The sequence below is a fragment of the Ixodes scapularis genome, unplaced genomic scaffold (assembly GCF_016920785.2).
Source record: "Ixodes scapularis isolate PalLabHiFi unplaced genomic scaffold, ASM1692078v2 PGA_scaffold0__279_contigs__length_252992795, whole genome shotgun sequence".
NCBI lineage: Eukaryota > Metazoa > Arthropoda > Arachnida > Ixodida > Ixodidae > Ixodes > Ixodes scapularis.
Window position 1 is genome coordinate 90,914,726 of NW_024609835.1, and position 15,518 is coordinate 90,930,243.

The 15,518-nt window shown below is 44.7% G+C and overlaps 1 protein-coding gene across 2 annotated transcripts in view; it reads left to right on the forward strand.

Moving 5' to 3' along the window:
* The first annotated feature begins 2,760 nt into the window (after positions 1-2,760).
* The window catches only part of LOC8034610 (CRISP/Allergen/PR-1), a 48,323-nt gene continuing 35,565 nt past the window's right edge, over positions 2,761-15,518 (forward strand). For both annotated transcript variants that reach the window (XM_029978032.2, XM_029978030.4), the window contains exons 1-3: positions 2,761-2,903; positions 13,047-13,229; positions 13,838-13,972. In XM_029978032.2, coding sequence (XP_029833892.2) covers positions 2,862-2,903; positions 13,047-13,229; positions 13,838-13,972 — 360 coding nt within the window. In that variant the 5' untranslated portion in view covers positions 2,761-2,861. The remainder of the gene's footprint in view (positions 2,904-13,046; positions 13,230-13,837; positions 13,973-15,518) is intronic.

A 15,518-nucleotide genomic window follows, 5' to 3' on the forward strand; every position in this document is an offset into this window, starting at 1 on the left:
GAAGACCGAACTGTAAAAGATCGGACATTAATATCCGTATTGTGATTGGCTGGATCACTGCACGAGCTCGGGAACTGGTCCTCATATCCAAGATTGATGGCTCGCACTGACAAACTATTAGGAAAGTTAATCTTCACTAAAGCCGTCGGAATGCGAGATATATGAACTATAACTAGAGTTCCGCGTTTCGGTTGTTATTTTTTTGAAATTCGGCGTACTTTTATGGCGTTTACTTTAAAATAAATTTTCGTTTTTCTTTTCGCTCTCTATTTATGCCCACAAACGTTTACCAGTGTTTTTCGGTGAATATTAAGGAAACATCATCGGACAACGGATCAGATGATCCTTGTAGCTCTGATATTTGTAATCAACGCCAAAGATACATTAAAAAAAATAAAAAGCATCGACACATTATTTGCCAAATGTGTGCAACTGTAACAAATAAATAAGACAACAATAAAACACAAAAGTATAAAACAAGTCAGTGCCCCAAAAACAGGGAACTTCAGTTTGTGTACATCAGGATTACGTGATCTGATTATAGTAAACCCACATGTACTTTCCCAGGTTCGCCTCGTCGATCCACGCTCATTCTTTTCTGTTAATGACCCTGGGTTTCGAGAATGCCCTCTAAACGTTAACACTGGACACTGGCAGGCTGAGGAGTTGAAGACGTGCCTGAGCCAAAATCGGCAAATCAACCAAATGTGACTACCAAAGGGACACAGTGCGACGTTTTGAAGCACAACATATTTCGTGTATTCACTAAACTCTGACTGCAGATCTTGCATGATGCGAAAAACCTTATACTAGCCCACACCCGAACTTTTTTTTTTTAGGACCACGAACTTGACACATTAAGCTCCATCACAGAAAGGACACAGATGTCCCGCGAAGACCAACCCAAGACCTCTTTTGTTGCATCTTGATCCTTGGAAGGGGGCAATCACGAAGAGGTCACACAATGTCTTAACTTGCAACGCCTTCTCTCCCCTCCCTCCTACCCCACCCTCCCCCCGCCCATCTCGATGCAGCCATAAAAAAGTGACCATTTTCGGTTAAAACAGAATTTTAGAGAATCGACTCGGCGTACATTGGTTTAAACCAAAAACTCCGAACTTGAAAACTGGCCATTTTTGGTTAAAACTGAATTTCCGAAAATGAATTCGGCGTACTTTTATCGGTTTTTTACCGGTTTAAACCGGAAACTTCGAACCCTAACTATAACGAGCTTGTAGTTCTTGGTTGAACAAATTAAAATGGCGCGTACGTAGATGGAAAAACTTTCAACATGGGCTGTGCAGTCGAGCACAGAAGAGTGACTGCCACGCAGGGGCGCTGCACTCGCGGCCTTGCAAAATAAAAGCTGGGAATGTTTAATTTTTTTTTATTTCGTGGAGAGTGTGAGAGAGAGGGAGAGAGATAAAGAGAGGTGCGCTATACCACGACTTGACACCGTGATGTTACGTGACGGCCGCATTACCATGACGCCTGACGTCAGATCACGTGTCGTCCATCTTTCTTCAACATTTAGAAAAAAAAGCTGCGACATAAACCCGTTACACGTGACACCACGACTTGAAACAACGTCACTAATTTCGCCGGCACATTTAGCGGAGAAATTGATGTCACAGTGTTCAGTTCTCATGTCACGTGATATTACGACCTCAAGTGATGTATGCTAATTTTATGACTGAATTTAGCGAGGAAAATTAGAAACAAGGTGCGCTTATTCACTTTCGAAACGATTGCTGAAAGTCTTCTCAACAAAGTACAAGCAACCGCTCCTTAAATACTGCGTTACAGGAATCTACGAAAAAAAATTGCTTATGGCAATTCATTTTTGGCTAACGAAAATGACTTCTTCATCCGTATCCAGCAATTAGAAGTGCAGAGTTTACAATAAAACATTGGAAGCTGAGAAGTGTATAGAAAGCACTGTATGTGACCCAAAGACATCATTTCGTCCGCAAGAAAGACAGGTCCGCATGAAAAGTGGCGCGCGACTCCGTGAGGAGAGGCCTTTATACAACAATGACTGCAACGCACCCTAATGTCTAGAAAAAAAAATTGGCTAAGCCGATGAGAGTTACGACAAAGAATGACGCTCTCACACAAACAAAATGCGCCCACGACGTCCATTAGCCCGCATAGAGCTTGCACTACCCTGATTCGATCAGTTACGAGGCGAATATTATACGGAGGCATAGGAACCGACAAGCAGACATAAGACCAACAGAGACCCGCCTAATACTTTCAATTCTTCAGCGCTTCGCGTAGCGATTGTCAGGGGGAAAACAAGCATCCTGATGGAACTGACACAAAATGCGCGGGCTTCGTACTGAAGGCATACACTCTCGACGGCCACCAGGCACCAATCTCCGAGCGGTGGACGGAGTAAAAAGCCGTGAGAGATTGGCGTCCTTCCGGCACAATAGCTGCGGTTCCCCGAAGCGAGCACGCCGTCGTGAAGGCCCCGGGCCGCACGCAGATGTTACTGACATCTTCATCTTGCCCCGTGGGCGTGGTCTCCGATCAGGCTAGTTAGCGCCCGTTTGCCTTGTTTGCCATCGCCGCGACACAACACGGCGGCCTGTGCTTTTCCGCGAGCTTTGTTGTCATAGCTGCTGCTGTTTTTTTTTATGCTCTCAAATTTCGCGACTGGGTGACTCAAGCGCGCGCGGTTCATGAAACACTAATTAGGGTGACTTTCGGATTAGCCCGAGTTGCGTTCAGTGAGGAGGATATATAAGTGTTTGAGCTATGGGCGCCCCTCAGACAAGGATCGCTGCTGCGGCAGCTTGCGAGCTACAGCGGCAAGATTAACGAATGAGGCGCTTTTCGAGCGTAGCATTTTGGGAATGGCTGCGTCGTCGGAACTTCATCGTTATCTTCAGACGCAAGTGAGTGACGCAAAGAATGCTTTCGAGTCATTTTCTTCTTGGCATATTACAACGAGTTTTTGATTTTTTGTTTGTTTTTGGATATTCAGGGCATGTTTGAACGGCGTCTTTACGACGGTGTAATATGGAGACAAGGGTGAGATATCACGTCTTGCGAGCTTCTGGGATATAAAACTCTGTAATCTACACATAATTACATTCCGAAGGCTACACGCTAGAGCAGCGATGCCAAATTTGAGAAGTTGGAATCTCAAAGATTTTAAATGATTGAAATGGGTAAACTTTCTTAAGGGTGAAGTGCCTCAGTTTGACAAATTCGAATGGAGGCATCATGCTAAAGCATTACAGAAGGAGTCGTTTCTTGTACAGTGTTATTAGATAGACTAGTTTCAACGAAACGTTTTTCTGAAGTTGTAGACTAAGAAGTCGGTGTGTTTTGCCTGATTGTATTGAGGGCATGGTTTAGACGCAGACGTTGTCAATCGGAAACATTCCGAGTACGCGACAGCGAAATGTTATCGTAACAACGGAGATGCGAAGTGTGACGTTACACTATATTTTGACTTCATTGTTCAGCTAAATTGAATTCATTATTCTCTTTGACAGCGCAGTGCAAATTCTATATGGGATTGAATGACAGCTATATAATTATTTGGTTTTCTATTATGAAGTATGTTATATAAAAAAAAATAAAAGAACGAAACAGTATTATCGTAGGAGTCATTATCAATGCGACTCTGATGAAAACATTGTGACATCATGGCGAAATAAATTTGGACAAGTCACGGTGGGAAGAATTCCGAAATGCTTCCACCAACCTTATTCGTGAGACAATTTTGCATACTATTTTTATTAACTCACGACTCTTCCGCTTTACAATTATTTGTGACATGCGTATTTTTTTTAGTAGCATACCTACTACACTTGATGTGCATACGCTGTAGGAGAACTACACATTTCGTGGTCAGAAACTTTCGCCTCCTGGTAGCGGCTTTTATCAACCCTCTTACCGGCTCGTGTTTTTGTTTGTGTCTTTTACTTGCTTTTTTCGTCGTTATTGCTGTTGCTTGTGAACTCTAATTGCAGGGTCTGCTATTCTATTAGGTGACAACGATTGTGTCAATTTCGCTTACAATATATAGTCACTGACAACTCAAGAAACACAGGGTGCTTCCAGTCCCGTGCTTCTCATCATCGCTCCGCAGCCGATAAGATTGAGGCATTGACCAATCAGAACGCCAATGAACCAATCACGAAGCGAGAAACGTGAACACTATCAGCCGCACCCTGCGTGTCTTAAGCTCTGAGTATCTACGCAGGGAGTATTTAGAGGAACTGCGCATCGGCCTCCATGCCTCTTTTTGAAGGTGAAAAATGACACGCGCCACAAGGGGTACCGGCGCCGAGTTACAACGTTTGTCAGGTAGCTACATGGCTGGTAACTGCTTACAGGTCGGGCGTCCACTTATTGGATGTTTATCATACGTAATATAAAAAAAATGAGAGCTGATTTTAGTTTTGATTACCTTTCTTAGTTTCTTTGAGGTACGTTGCTTAACGTATCCGAGAGCGACATTAACCTCAGAGACACTACCTACTAAGCATTCGACAATGGTTCGAAGGTTTTTGCAATTCTTATTTTCACTTTAATGTGAACTCGTGTCCGGCTTTACGAGCCAGTAAAACATTTCAGACAGCATTTAAAGCGAAACGCCATGGCGCTGGTTATCTCTCTATACCTATCCTATAGGCCAAATCGGTGAAGCGACATGAATGCCCCGTGACCTGCATGTTCATTGTATGCGTTCGAGTTTGTATATGCGCGTACCTTGGACTAGATTGTGGCTCGTAATGGAATGAAAGTTTAGTTACCGCAAGATCCATAGAGTTGATTATATAGAAGTGAAGTAATTCCTGGGTATGCGAAAAGTGTCATTCCTGGGTACGCAAAAAAGAACAACCCTCGAACTCCCTTTTACGCCTTCATCAACAATCCATTTTGAATACCTCGGAATAACGTCGTTAAGTAAACGCTGTGTACCTACCCGGCCAGCGGCGTGCGTCAGAAAACAGTTGTGGACTTTCCAGCGGGGAGCTCTCAAGTCGGCGCGCTGTGTTGGTTCGCGGACACGGCCGCGAACGTGCCTGTCGTATTTCGCCTCCGGAGTATGACAGCTGTCATCCCGAATGCGTCATTTGCTATGGCCGACTTATATGCCAACGGTTTAGGGTTGCAATGATGAAATGCAGCACATGTGCGGCGAGTAGTGTCGTGAACGAGCTCTGAGGAGGTATGAGACATTGATGTGTTTTGCTCTATATACATTTGCAAGCGCAGGTAAAAGATGAAAGACGTTCACAGCACCCTGTAACGCCGAATTTCAGCGCAGCTCTTGAGGAGAAGGAAAGAAGGGTACTGAGGGGAGGGTATACCCCGCCTCCCTCCTCCTCCTCTCCTCGTTCCTCCAGCTCCTTCCTCTCCTCCTCCCCTCCATTTCCTCTCCTCCGCCCTCCTCCTCCCCTTCTTCCTTCTCCCTCTCCCCTTCCTCCTCCCCTTGTTTTACATAGATAGAGAAACGATGTCCACGGTGTAAAAAATAGAAAATCGCGTTTACTTAGCAGATAGGTACAACGCTAACCCCCGCCTTGATCGTCTCGATGTCCTCCGCCCCGCGCCCCTTTTTGCGGCCTTCCTCGTCTTCAATCCTTCGTCGCGCGAACATTCTTCCTCTTCGTCTACAATACTCAACACACTCCGGGGCCCGAGGTGGGAATTTCAAGGGGGTACAAACGCTGCACAGGCCTGACAATTTCAGTCTCTTATGGTAACTTTACCTTACATGCCCGTACTACACCATCTTCGCCTTGAATGCGTCCCATAATGACCCCAGTCTTTCAGAACAATTTGTGCACACTATCATCATGAATTATTACTACATCACCTATTCTTAGGTTATGAGTGCGCTGCACTTCTCTGGAGTGAAAACTGCGGAGCACATGAAGGTATTCATGCTGCCGTCGTTTCTACATGTGCTCCATCCCACGCTGCCGGTGAATTCAAGGATTGAAGATTTCTAGCAGAGACTCACTCTTCTGAAGCCTCTGTAGGAGATAGAATTTGACATCCAAACAAAAAATGAGACGGAGTCAATACCCCTGGCTCATTGGAACTGGAATAAATGAAATTGATCGGTCTTGAAAGTGATCGCTCTTTTAAAAGTTGCAGCGTTATCCGAGCACACAACTCGCGGGGTGCCACGCCTGGTGCAGAATCTTCTGAAAGTCATAAGGAAATAGTCTGCCGTAAGGTCTACAACAGGCTCAAGATGAATGGCTCTAACAACAGCACAAGTGAATAACACAAAGACCGCTTTCACTACGCTACAGTTTTTCACGAAAATGGGTCCGGCAAGGTCTACTCCCGTAACTTCAGAAAAACGAGAGCTTAAAGGCCGGTTCTCACATGCAGCGAAGCGCTGATGTAGCGCTCCTCACGTGCCGTCAGCTACTTATCGTCTGCCATGAGCAACAGTTTTGACGGTGCGATACAAAGCTGGTGAACGCTTCCATCAGCACGCGCTTAGCGCGAGGTAAGCGCTATGCTTGTAGCGCTCCGCTGCATGTGGGAACAGGCCTTTAGACTCGGTCACTTGGTAGGGGAGCCATTGGCGCGCTCGCCGCTTTAAGGCGAAACGGGCACAAAGTAGACACTTTCCAGTAACCCGTTTAACAGCCTGTCGTGCACGCGGAACCCAAAGCTAGCGCGCCCTTCATTTCAGGTGTCACCGACCCCTCCGTGGATCACCGCTCTTTGAGCATGTTGAACAATCCGTCTTTTCACAGAGTGTTCACCTGGAAGTAGTACGGGGCTTCCCTCGTTGTAGGACACCGCCGCGTTTTGGAGGCGGCCCCTAATTCGAACGCGCCCTTCGTCGTCAATAGAAGGACGGAGGTCTCGTATTGGCGAGATATTTTCCAAGTTTTCTCCTTTCATTAGTTGCGGCATTTCATTAACAAACGCTTCTCGATGTACTTGATGTAACCAGACGTTTTCGGCTCCTCGAAGTTCTTGAACCGTAAGTGTACCTTCACGATGAGTCGTCAATGAACGGCAGTTGTCTGTGAAACGCTTTATTCAAGCTGTCATCCTTGTCATCTTGGTCAAAGTGCTGTACTTGTCAGGGCTGAAAATCGGCTCATTTGCCACGCTCACGAGAACTGGAACATCACGTTTCAATTCTACTATCCCATCATTATCCACGTCTGTAAGCTCGACGGCAGCAGTTATGCCAAGCCGGGATTCCTTTGCTCTTGATAGCCATTCAGGTCTTCTCCGCTAGAGGTCGTTAGCTAAAAGTTCCTTTGCGCAGATTCCTCTAGTCAAGAGATTCGCTGTACTCTCATTTCCAGGGTAATGGCTCCTGCAGAATAGATCCGTTGCCGTCTGTATTCCTTTCACTCTGTTAGAAACAAACTGTTTCCACTTGGCCGCAGAACCTCGGATCTAACATAGAGTGACAGTGGAGTCAGTCGACAAGTAGTAAATTATGTTCCAATGCATGTTTCCCAGCGTCTCGTTCAGGAACTTCATTAAACGAGCGGCCAGAACTGCCGCAACTAGCTACAAGCGAGGAATAGGGTGACACGTTTGGTAGGAGCTGCCCTTCACTTTGAGAGCAAGTGTTGGACGCTCACATTTCCGGTTGTATCCTCGATCCTGAGGTAGGCCACTGCGCCATAGGCACTCGAACTGGCGTCTGCAAACACGTGAAATTGGTGGAGTGCAGAGTTATTTAAAAAGTTCTTCAACCCACATCTGGGAATCGAAAATGTCTGTAGCGCCCTGAATTCTTCCCATCATTCGTCCCATTCTTTCTGTAATGCTCCAGGCATGTATTCTGCCCAGTTTGCGCCGTGTTTCCAAATCCTCTGGCAACAAATTTTAATCCTGATAAGAAACGGAGACAACCATCTTAGATGGTCAAACAGTCGCGCTGTCGTCTGAAGAACTAAATGCTTAGTTTTTTCTTGGTCTTCGAGGAACTGCAGCACTGTTTCCATATTAAGGTGAAGCTCGTCGGTGTCAGTATTCCACAAAAGACCGAGGACCTTTCTAGCTGCCGAAGCCGAAGACGATGCTAATCCCTTTCCAATGCGTCATTGAAGCGCCTCGTCGCTTGTGGTCCATTTTTGAAGCGTCATGCGAGCTTCCTCAAGGATAACTTTAGCTTCTCTGTAGACACGAAATGCCTCGTTTGAAATCGAAACTCCCGTGACAAGATCGTCCACTTAAAAGTTCGCGCTGAGCAGCCTCGTTGTGTTTTCAAAATCTACTTTCACACGCTTGAAATGGTGTTGTAATGTGGCAGTAAGTAGAAATGGACTTGCCGTCGTTCCGAAAGGTACGCGAGTCATTCGACACTCTTCCACTTTAGGCAGGGGAGGGTCTGTCTTTGGCGTGTGCTCAAACCACAGGAATCGTAGAGCGTCTCTTTCGTTTTCTTTAACAGATATCTGAAGAAAAGCCTTTTGAATATCTTGTGCAGCCTGAAGTTCACGAACGTCTTTACCATGTCATTGGTCAGACTCGGCCCTTTCTGTAAATGATGATTCAGGGAAGCTACCGCAAGTGCATGGGATGACGCGTCAAAGTCGACTCCCAGTGTTGTTGTTGTGGATGATTCTCTTACCACATCCTTATGGGGCATGTAGTAACACTTGTCAGGTATGCTTTGGCTGCAAGCTATCTTTTCTGCATGTCCATACGCCTCGTATTGCCGGACAGCTGCGTCATACTGCTGGATCGTCTCAGTATCTGTAATGAGCCGTCAAACCAAACTGTGTCGCCGCTTGACTGCAACCGCATGGTTGTCTGACAGATCCACATTAAGGTTCTTCCAAGGAAGAGCTACTTTGTACCTTCCGTATTTAAAAGCAATTTCCTTGCTGAATTGTTGGAGAACTTCGCTGTTGTGGCTGAAGTTCGTTGAAGTGTCAAGTATTCCAATGCTTTCGAGCTCCCAGAATTGCTCGAGCGTGTCGGAAACTTCAGATTCGACGCCGTTTGTTTGGAGAACACAGATGTGTGTTCCAGCTTCTGTGAAAGCACCGCCGCCAGATGTCACGGGTCCTTGAAAGGTCCAACCGAGCTTCGTGTTTACAGTCGTCAGGCACTTGTTTTCGCCATGCAAACAAACTTCGTTCAGGAGGAATTTCAATATCTGGTCCGCTCCCACAAGTAAGCTTCTCCTTTGTGTCGAGGAAAAAGCAGAAGGTCAGCAATATACCGTCCTTCCTTTGTCAGCCTATGAAAAAAAGAATGTGCAGCGGGAGCTTCAATTAACTCCTCGCAGATAAATGGAACTTCAATTGCTTCGATTTCGTGTTGAAAGTGGCTGAATTGGCTCATCACGGTTACTTGTACTAAGTTGTATTTCCTTCTTAGTGCTCCGTTCGATCCTCCAAAAAGCTTTGATCGACAAGTCAACCGCTTTTACGGTGCGTAATCACAATTTCCTCTACACGTCTTCTGTTACGATAGTTCTCTGACTCCCGTTGTCGAAGACCCCTCTGATGTAGCACGACTTGCTTTCGTTCAACAACCAGGCTCGAAATGTCTGTAAGAGCACCTGCTTATCCACTGAGCTCGTGGATGCATCCTTGGATGCCACGTGCTTGATGGCGTTCCTTTCTTTCGCGTAAGATATTCTTTGCTTTGAACATCGAATCGCAAACAACAGTAGCGTGCCTGCGCCTACATTCTGAGCAGTGTACGGTACGGCGGCAGTCTCTCGCCCGATGCCAATAGCAGTACATTTAAAGCATCTCCCTGCCTTTGCTCGCCGACTTTTATTCTCTTGCAGATTGATTTCAGAAGAACAGTTCTCGGTAATGTGCGTTGGCAAAAAGAAAAAAGCAAAAAAAAAAAAAACAGTCTGTTTGTTGCTTAGCTGCGGAAGCTCTAGTTGGGGAAGTCTTGCACCTACCTGCGCTGGACCTCCGTGATCGCCGTGATCATTCGGTCGTGCGCTCGGAGCAAGTGGGAAGTCTTCGTTTTGTTGATCGATTCCTTGGGCCGGTGGGCCTGGAGCTTGGAGCGATTCAATGTGATGGCGGAGCAGCGCCAAGCTCGCAGCTGCGTTGTCCTCATATTCGCTGAAGCGAAATCTTCTGCAGCCTGCTCGTCCGTGAGGAAGGCCTGTAGATGATCGCTGAGCTTCTGCAGGTCTTCATTACAAGTCTTCAGTCTATCATGCCAGCCCCGCAGAGCAGAAAGACTGAGCTGTTTGGAGTCGATGACTTGTCTTGCTTCGGTGCGTAGACGAGTATGCAGAGCCCGCTGGGTGGTTCGCTTGCTTTTCACGCGTTCCATGTCGTTAATGGTGACGATCTTTCCTCTCGGTTGGGTCAGTAAGGTAGCAGAGTTCCGGGTTTCGGCACCAATGTTTTACATAGATAGAGGAACGATGCCCACGGTGTAAAAAATGGAAAATCGCGTTAACTTAGGAGATACATACAACGGTATAACCGCCTCCTCGATCGTCTTGATGTCTTCCGTCCTCGCGCCCCTTTTTCCGGCCTTCCACGTCTTCAGTCCTTCGTCCCGCGCACATTCCTCCCTCTTCGTCTACAATACTGAACACCCTTTCCCCTCGGCCTCCTCCCCCTCTCCTTCCCTTCCCCTCGTCCTCCTTCCCCCTCCTACTCTTCCTCCCCGCGCGGTGCATTATGGGACATTTCCCGTAATGCACAGCACGCTTACGCCGACGGCGACGCCGCTGAAGCCGGAAAAAAGCACCTAAGAGCTGCACTCTAAAAAAAAAAAAAAAAGTCCTTTCATCACACTAGCTGAGCCTACTCTAAAACGAACCAACATTAGTAGATCTGCCATTCTGAAACAAATATTAAATCTTCTCGCGCAGAGACATGCGAGCGAAGAGTTCAGAAACAACAACAGTCAGGAAAACGAATATAACAGTAATTTAACGTAAGATGAAAAGTATAAACACTCATATTTTAACAAAGATATACGTTAGTTCAAATACTGCGTGGAGTAATAAATCAGTTCAAAAATAAATTCGTCAATATAATATAGAAACACCCGTTTTTCCGTCCTCGATAGGAGCCTTCGCCTAAATTTGTTGTTAGCTATGAAAAAGTCAGAGTTAGCCGAAGCATACGACCTAATAAAAGACGATTTTATTTAACTGCCCTATTTCCTAAAAGGAATCACGCAACGGCAAACGTTTGCGGAGTTTACAGTTTTGTAGCGGATGCAAATACCTAACCTCGCAAATATGGTTCTTTTGTGGTTATAATTATTTTTTATGTCGTGTAAACACTTGACGATTCGACCACGCAGAAAAGAGACATATGTTCAGTGAATTTCCGACAACTGGATTTCTTAACGGACTCTAGGTCCCAGGTTGTGGATATTGCGAAGAATAGTATCCCTGGAACACATTGTTTTTTATGTACTTATGAACCTGAAGGGCCAAACATAATAAAGACTTGCTTACGTAAAGCATGGTCCTCTTATTAGAGCTTTCTATAAACGTCATCTTCGGACACCCGTACATTTTGTCAGATTTCTCATCGCATCCTTGGAGGCGAAGAGGCTAGTATAGGAGCCATACATTGTTGAGTACAGAAACTCGTTACAAATGGTGACAAAGGTAACAGAAACTCCTGATATTATTTTTTGGAGCAAATGACAGTGAGGTTCAGCCCACATGGCGTGTGTGTTTTATTAACTGGCTCTGCTACGCAACACACGAGGCAACAAACCAGCTCGACCAACTGTACTATTTGTTAAGTATTGAGTAACTTCGCGTTCCCAGTGAAATTGTTACATCTGATATGTTGATAATACGTTCGACAAATTAAACAAAAACACACGAATGATTTCATGATTTTCGCCATGATTTAAAAAGATCTTGACCGCTGAATGCAGCTTTTTGCGGGGCAAAACTATATGGTATGTTGCCCTTGTATGCGTAATCAAAAGAGGTGAATCAAACCAGGAGGTTGAGACAAATGTGTACTGTAAACCGTGTGAAAAAGCGAAATTCTTAGTTTCTCAATTTCATCATTCTCTACAATATAGTACAATCGCTCTTGCAGAGGTGAAATACTATTATCTATGAGGAGTTCTATGGCGCAAATGAGCTGGCACATGTACAGGAACTTTTAAACAATCGTCACTACCTTAAACGATTTTTTCTTTCACGCGGTAAATAATTAACCAAATAAAACAAAATATGCAAGTGGTTAAAATGATAGAGATGCGAGTATATTGTGTATTCTTAACACGTTTTGAGTCACCTAGTTGCGTCCTAAAACCGCCTGATATTCAAACTGCTGTTTAGCCGTACCGTACAATAGTGAACACGATCTCAAATTCAAAGAACCTGACCCCTGTGAACGTTAAGAAAATGCGCAGTATACAAGATCTTGTGCCAATTCAGCACTACTTTCTGCGTTGGCGAAACATTCGACCGAAAAAGCACAAGCGTGACGTCACTTATTTGATGCCTGTGACCCGGTTCAAAACTGAGCTGATCGACTACACTTAAACAGTGAACCACTGGTCCACGGAAGCGTTTGGAATCATAATTCGTTCGGAGAAATGCGTCAGCTTGAAACATAAACCATGGCCTTTTTCCCAAAGCTTATACGGATATTTCTGATAAATATCCCTAAATTGAGAAATAACATAGCATTAACCTTGCATTTGCAATAAAATTGTCTGCACCGCAAAAAAGAAAAAAAGAAAACGAAACGTTTAATGTATCCGTTTTTAATATTTTGTGAAGTCGGTGTGTTCTTTTAGCTATGACGTATTGCAGGGTTTTGGAGTATTTTTGCGCTGCCGTAAAGCTCCGAATGAGCGACCACTCCCCATAGATCGTCCACCTCATGTTTTTCTCCTTCATTTTTCTTCCGTGGCTGGACGTGCATTTGGCTTTTTAAACTGGTTTTATGCGTCTGAAAACCCACACAATAAGTGGATTTTCTGATCAGAATCTCGCCCACCCGTCAAACATTACTTAACAGCTTGGTAAACACAAAGTGCTGGGAAAATTAGGGCTTCTCTGCAGCGATAAGGGATAGTTTTAATTGCGGGCGTTGTTTCTATTGCAGTCTGCTGTTATGACGCTGCGGATGAGCTCTGTTGGAAAGAGACGTTTTCGAGTTCATGGTTTTATGGCCCTACTGCTTATACTCTCATTCTTCATTGAAAATACCGGGGCACATCAATTTGACTGCAGTTCAACGTACAAAGAAATCAGCGAGAAACACACATTGTGTCGTCCACAGCCGCCGGTAAGTTTTTGTTGATACCTGCTTCTTGCGTTTGTCTGCCAGTTAGTTTTTATCGCACAGTGTGGATGGTGACAAGTTCTTCATGGTTACGTTGACAAATTGCCGATAATAGTAATACTGTATAGTTTTTGTTTAGCTACTTATCAGCACAAAAAATTAGTGTAATATAAAAAGGGAAAAAAAAGCAGTGCTATGATTAGGAAACTGCAGTACTCCGACAATATTTTGTTTGTTAGAAAATACAGATAAATAAAGCATCGCTTCTAACTTGTGAAACTAAACCCCGAATCTTTGTAAATCGTCAAACAATATCCTCTTTGTCGTTATTGTCATCTTAAGTGAAGGGAGAATAATTTTTTTTTGTAATTTGTAATTACATATGTTCTTATGACTATTAAATATGGTTCTGTGCAGCCTCACAGAAACGTCAATTGAATCTACTGTAAATATGAAATAATCCTTTTACCGCGCTTATCTGTGCTACTTATATGCATAACAATTTTAAGATCAGGCTCAAACCCCCCGTGATGCAGTATGTCTATAAGCTTCAGCTTCGCTGTATTTTGTTACGCAAATCTTTGCTCATAACATAAATATTGATGTTCTAGTTGTGCCAAGTGATAAATTCTGGTGTCACCAAAGAGGAGGCACGGGAAATTTTAAATATGCACAACAAGCACCGGCAAGCCGTGGCCCTGGGAAAAATTGCTGGATTTCCTCACGCGGCCAATATGATGCAATTGGTGAGTCTATCAGGCGAAATATATTTGAGTAATGCGGATTCTTGGGCGAGTTGGTACTGAAACTTGGAGAACATAATAGCGCTTCACGACAGGGACGAAGAGTAGGAACGAGACAGCACAAAGCGCATTGTGTTGTCTCGTTCCTACTCTTCGTCCCAGTCGTGAAGCGCTATTATGTTCTCCAAGAAATATATTTGTTTTGGGATGCAGTATTAAGTTACAGTGGAGTTCTTGTCCATCAGTGTCAGGCAAATGACTAGAAAATTTAATGAAGTGTTTTTGAAATCTCGCCGATTAGTGGCTTTCTGAAGTCTTTACAGATAATTGTTTTTATTCGGAGCAGTGCCTACTATTAATTCATTTCGCGATGTTTGATTTCAGCTTTAGCTTTTTCAAAAGCAATGTTTTACATATGTATATAATACATAATTATTATCTGATTTCGAGTAACTTATCAGTAGACCCATGCACCCGCAATGCACCCAACAGACAGGAGAAGCAGAAAAAAATTTGGATTTAGTCTTGCCCATAAGATTTACGACTGCAGGGATAAAGGTTTGCCTCAGTGTAGCAAGGCGCACTAAGACAAGTTTAGTAAATGATGCCGCAATACATAGGCTCCGGCCTGCTTGTGGTATATGAGACAATTTAGAGTACTGGGGGGGGGGGGGGGGGGGGGGGTATCAAGGGGAGGCCAGGCTCTTTAAATCGACCGCAAAATTCGGTTTCTTAACTTATCGCGGCACGAGTTTATGCAGCGTTGCCCACAGATGGTGAATTTTTTTTTGTACAATTTGCAAAGAGCGAACTTACCTGAGGAAAAAGTAAAGAAAGAAAAAGGCTTAGTTCCTACGCCACCGGTCTTCAAACAACATGGCGCCGTTTCGCACGGGAGACAAGAAATGGTGCAAGCGGTCACGACGCCAACTGCCGCCAACGAACGAGCATACGACGCCGAGAGCCGGCGTCTTTAGCGGACAAGCAACTGCAGTTCCTCGTTGTTACCGCGCCTGTTTTTGTTTCTGAGACTGTCGCCGCCTGCGGAACGCGCGCCGCTTTTGAGTCAAAAAGATCGTCTGCTATAGACGCCGGCTCTCAGCGCCGTATGCTCGTTCGTTGGCGGCGTTCGTTGCGCCATCTCTTGTCTCCCGTGCGAAACGGCGCTGTGTTGTTTGAAGACCGGTGGCGTCGCTGCGTTTCCATAGGAGCTAAGCCTTTTTCTTTCTTTACTTTTTCCTCAGGTAAGTTCGCGCCTTGCAAAATTAAAAAAAAACAAAAAACAAAAAAACAACAAAAAAACAACAACATTATTTTTCGGCAACGCTGCACAAAATCGTAGCGCGATAGGTTAAGAAACCGAATTCTGCGGTCGATTTAAAGAGCCTGACCTCCCCTTGATACACCGAGTACATTGCGGCCGAGGAATTTTCTGCCACAACTCATGAAGTGCGAAAGCTACTAAATTGTACGAATTGCAAAATGCTAAGATGTTTATGAATAAAAATAGGACAAATTTTAGACCGGCAATCCTGATGATGACACAGTA